Consider the following 5,235-nt stretch of genomic DNA (forward strand, 5'->3'; position numbering starts at 1 on the left):
GAGGGGGCAAGGTGGGGGAAGACATCATTTGCTATTTGTAACAGGTATGCCGGCCTCGCTGCCAGAACTGGAGGTGTCTCGCGGGCCGCCACGCAGGGGCTGCGCGGAGAGGGAGCGGAGTGGAGCGTGGCCGCCCGCCCCCAACCCCGCACGTCCGGGGCTGCCGCCCGCCCGCGGCCCGGGGCGCTTCCGCCTCTACCGCTCCTTTTTTTCGTTTGCTGGGGAATGCCGCTTTCCTGTTCTAAAGGGATAAGGGGAGAAAAAATAAATAAATTAAAAAAGAAAAAAAAAAAGGAAGGAAAACATCTCCAAAGAAATATGGGAAGCCCCGAGGTGCGGCAGGTGCTGCCGCGGGGACAGGAGCGCGGGGCTCAGCATACAGCCCGGGCTGCACACGCACAGACATCCCCTTACCGATCTCATCACGCGGCAAACGCGTGTCCCGAGGGCAGCCCACAGGGTCCCGCCACCGAGCGGGGCTGGAGCGGGAGCATCCCCAGTAACCCCGCGAAGAGTGGTGCACTGCCTCTCCCACGGCGGCGGCCGGGACGCACGCCGAACAGCCCTCCCCTCGCCCTTCCCGCTCGCCCTCTGCAACCCGGTGGCATCGCTGCCCGCAGCCGCCGCGCTCGGATGGAGCCCGGGGCAGGAAAAGAAAAAAAAATGGGGGGGAGGGGGAGGGGAAATCCCTTAAATGCCATCTCGGGTCTGAAGTCCCGTTCTCCCCCTCAGTCCCGGCGGTACGTACCGTGCCGAGCCCCGCACCAGGGTGGGATGCAGCCCCACTTCGCTCACCATCGCAGACTCCGGCTCTTCTCCCCCACCCCCCTCCCCTTCTTTTCCTTTTTCCTTTTGGTGAGGCCCGGGGGCCACCCTCCCGACGCCACCCCTCCCACCCCACGTACCTGCGGGTAGGGGCTGTAGGCTGCGGCGAAGTACGGCTGGGGGGGACCATACACTTGGTACATAACATCCAGACAGCTCATGGCTGTCCGCGGCCGCTAATTCGTTTTTCGGTCATCAACTCGCGTTCTGCAGAGCGGAGCAGTGCTCGGCGGGAGGGAGGATCCCGGGGGTTAAGAGGCACGGCTCACTGTGGGAGGAGTGACTGGGGGGGGAAACCGCGCCGCGCTGAGGTCCCCCCGGCTCTGCCTCCCCTCGACGCAGCGCGGCTCCTTCCCGGAGCCCGCAACCGGGTCCGCGGGACGGGGGGGACTCAGCCCAGGGCAGGGAGGGCAGAGGCCCCTGCAGCCGCCGCTCGCTCCTGCCCTTTCCCTTTCGCCCGCCGTGCCGGGGCGGGTTTCCCCGGGCGAAGCGGGGCCCGTCCTGCAGGGGAGGTAATGCCCCCAGACCCAGCGTGCGCTGGGAGCGCTGCCACCAGAGCTCCGGGATCAGCCAAAGCGGGAGAAAAGTTATCTCACCGGGAAGAACTTTCCCAGAAACGTGGGATGGGAGGAAATGCCGGGAATGAATGAGGATGCTTGTGCACGGTTCCTGTGGTAAAAACAACCTGTCGGGAAGGTAAAGCGGTTTGCTCCATGGCTTTCCTCTGAGCGCATGCACACGGACAGGTGAATGCATCCCAACGCAGCTTCGAGGGCGATGCGCAGGAGATCTCTGTGTCACGCGGGGATGGAGGCTCTCATGTCAGTGCCAGCTCTTGAAGCATCCATAGCACGGCTCGGAGCGACTGAGGAAAGGGGCCCGACTGAACATAGTTTTAAAGCTTTTGAAATGAAGACAAAAATATGGGGAAAAAATGAAAGAATATCACTTGGTTTTCAAAAAACACGGGAGAAAACTGAAAAGAATGAACACTTTGAACTTTGAAGGCCTGGAATTCTTTCATTACATTTTAGCGGAAAAAAATTATAATTTAAAAGATTTGTATTTGTCTTTACTTTGTTTATCAAAAATACAAATTTTGTAATCCAAGTTCTAGGAACTGTTGTGAATGCTCATCCTTTGCCAAAAAAGAATCGTATTTCAGTGCCTAATGAGCATAAGTTCAATTTTTTTTTTTCTGCACCAGGTGCAGAAAATTCATAATTTTAACATTTTTTCCTCTCTCTTCTAATTCAGTAAATTTGTTTTATGCAATGCAGAGCCCTGGCTGCACAGTTCATCCCCGACACTGCTCCCCGTGGTGCCAACCCAAATTAATGGTGTGCTCATGGCTGGGATGGGAACAAGGGGAAGGACTGTAGGTACCAGTCCTTAAAAAAGAAATATATCTGACACTCTCTGGCTTCATTTCTCCTATTCAGGAAGCAAATAGCCGCAGTAGTGGGAAGGACTCGCCCCATGGCCGGCATCCAAAAGGCTGCGCTCAGTGGAGGAACATACTAGCTCCCTGCAGCAGGAGCCTGAGGGAACTCACTGGGACCACAGGGCTTGGTGTCCCCACCAGGCAGTGTCCCCATCCTGAGGAGGTCAGAGCCTGTCTCAAAGGTAGCAGTCTGCTGAGTGACACATTTACTAGTGAGTACACTTGGAACACGTGTTCTGAAAGCGCAGCGTGTTTCCCTGCTGGTTGTACAAGCTCTTCACCAGTGACTGCAGTAGCAAAAGTAACACCTGACTCTTGCCATGGCAGAGCATGTGCTTTGCACAAGGAGAAAAAGCAAAGTGCAGCAGCAGCATGCAACTGTGTGCGACAGTGTGGCAGGGTCCAGGCTGCGTCCTCTGGAGAATCTCTCCCTGAAGGCTGAACTGAGTGGGTTTACCTCACCCCCAAGTACGTGTTACTGGAAGTGGCGCTGATGCAGCTTGATGTGTACACAGTTTCTTTTATAACAGCTATTTGACTGTAAAACTGTCTAATGTAAGACGTGAGCAAACTGTTGTGCTTTAAGGCAGAGCAGTGAAAGCATTCATGAAAAAGTGCTGGCATTGTTTTGGAACTCTCTGAAATCAGTCTCCGTATAGGAAATTATCCTGGAACTCTTGGGTCAGCATTATATTCAATAATGATCTCACTGCATAAGTATAATTATATATAAATGGTTTTTCTTGGTCCTAACTAAAGGACTTTAGGTGAGTTGACTCACATAAGGAACAACAAAGGCTTGAAATAAAACCAGCTGAGTTAGCCTACAGAGAAAATAATGATAGCACTGAAGGAAAGAACACTTTTAGAAAGGATATGGGTTAGAGCTGGCTATGTACCATTAAAACACTGGCACTGGCACTGGCATTAAAACACTTGGGCCTCAGCCTGTGTTCATACACTGGTAATGTTTCACAGTAGTAATGTGAAAAGGAAATCTTGTTTTGTAGCTTCTTGCTAGGGGTGAAGAATGGTGGGCTCTGACAAACAACCGAGTTGCAGAAGCTTGCAACATGCCTTGGGGACATTCCTCTTACACAATTCAAAGTCATTTTCTAATTAAGCTGTAATCTTTCACAAAAGAATGGGGCATTACTGTGAACAGTTCTCTGGACAAGCAAACACCCCATCAAACAAAGCATTAACATTCAGAAAGACGGGGACAAAAAGGCAAGGGAAATGTGGCAGGATGGACAGTGTGTGCTGCTCACCGTCCCTGAGAATGCTGCATCCAGCACCAGCACTGCATCCTGTCCACAGCGGTCTTCCCAGCCAACATCTGATTCAGGAATTAAACAGTTATTGGCCAGCAGAGATCCTTCTGGTTTTGAATCGGCCCAAATGGATATCTTATGCTGTCGATAACACACTTTTTCAGAAGCTCAGGGAAACTTCTGCTGACTCCAGAGAGGCACACAGTGCCTACTGGGAGGGACCATGGCCTGCATAGGGAATTCTGTCCCTGCCTTTGCAGTTTGTCGCTGTGCTGAACAGCCTTCAGTGCTTCCCACTTCCACTTGGAGTAGATCTGGCTCCAGCTTCCAGCTTGTGCTTCATGTAATGCCTTACTGTACGTAGCTAAAGAGTCCTTTCTGATGTAATATTTTGTGAAACCTTTTTTATTCCACATAATTATTTATTTTTTTCCTGAGAGAAGAATCAAATACATCTCCTTAATTTTCTGCAGACTTTTAATATCTTTTTTGCTTGTACCCTGTACAATTTTTCAGCAATAATTTAAAAATGTTGAAATAAGAACTTGTTACTGCTCTTAACACCTCTCTTGCCAGAGGTATGTATGAAGTAAAGTACCTTCTGAGCAACTTCTGTTTATGCTTGAGGGTTACATCTATTTATTTGTTTGTTTGTTTATCTGTTTGTTTGCTTATTATTTATTGCCACAACAGAATTTTAAAAAGAGTGTATGGTTCCCTGCTTTCCCACTGGGAGCTCTACATACTTTCGCTATTAGGAGTCCGAAGTATGGACTATATTATGATGAGGACAGATGGTAGGGGGCTATTTCTGATGTTTCTTCTGAGCTGTCATGTAGCTGACTGAGACTGCACGCAACCAACCCAAAGCTTTGGCGATGCCACGCAATCATATGACACCTGCTTGTGCTGCCCATAGTGTCATTCTTTCCAGGACCCTTTCCACTGCCCACTGCTGTGTTTCTCGATGTGCAGCACTGCTACTGGCTCCATTCATATGCTGCTTGCTTCAAAGTGCCCGCAGGCTTACTAGCAGGCTCAGGTCTCTCTATATGTCCCATTTCCCATCTTATTCACCAGTCTTCTTGCCAGTACATTACCTATGAAATCTATTGGTGAGATTTTATATCAATTTTCAAATTGTCAATTAGCATCTTGAACAGTTCACAAACTATCTAATATAAATACTCCTATGTAATAAAGATTTTCTGCTGGTCCAGTTTAATGCATTTTTGTCCATTTGCTATGTGCTTCATTTTTGTGTGCAGTTTCTCCTCTATGAGATATTAACTTTGGTTTCAACAGCTTTCCCATTTCTGTGCTCTTAGTTTATTCTCAAATCTCTGAAGAGTTCAGTGCATACCTAACTTTAAGTTGGACACATGATTGGTGGGTTTTCATTGGTGAAATCTGGATGAAATGAGTGAAGATCAACAGCTCTGTTTTTGTTTCTTATCCTTGTAGTCCCTGTGCTCAGTCTTCCTAAAAGCTCTTTGTTTCTTCTTAGGACTTGGCAACTGTTACCATGGTTTTCCCAGAGATGTTTCTGAGGTGCAGTCCCTGGGTCCATGTAGGTGAAGATTTCAGGCTCAGAAATTGCTGGCTTGATTGCATTTGTGGGCACTGAATTAATGAAGCTTAAAGACAAAAATCAGCATGGTAAAGACACATATCATTGACTTTCTCTCCTTC

The 5,235-nt window shown here is 49.3% G+C and overlaps 1 protein-coding gene across 1 annotated transcript in view; it reads right to left on the reverse strand.

Annotated features, from left to right (window-relative positions):
• The window catches only part of VGLL2 (vestigial like family member 2), a 9,439-nt gene extending 4,419 nt beyond the window's left edge, over window positions 1–5,020 (reverse strand). Inside the window, exon 1 of the mRNA XM_021389654.1 lies at window positions 906–5,020. Within this exon, the coding sequence (XP_021245329.1) occupies window positions 906–986 (81 nt within the window). The 5' untranslated portion in view covers window positions 987–5,020. The remainder of the gene's footprint in view (window positions 1–905) is intronic.

This window comes from Numida meleagris, chromosome 3, assembly GCF_002078875.1.
Source record: "Numida meleagris isolate 19003 breed g44 Domestic line chromosome 3, NumMel1.0, whole genome shotgun sequence".
NCBI classification, from domain to species: Eukaryota; Metazoa; Chordata; class Aves; order Galliformes; family Numididae; genus Numida; species Numida meleagris.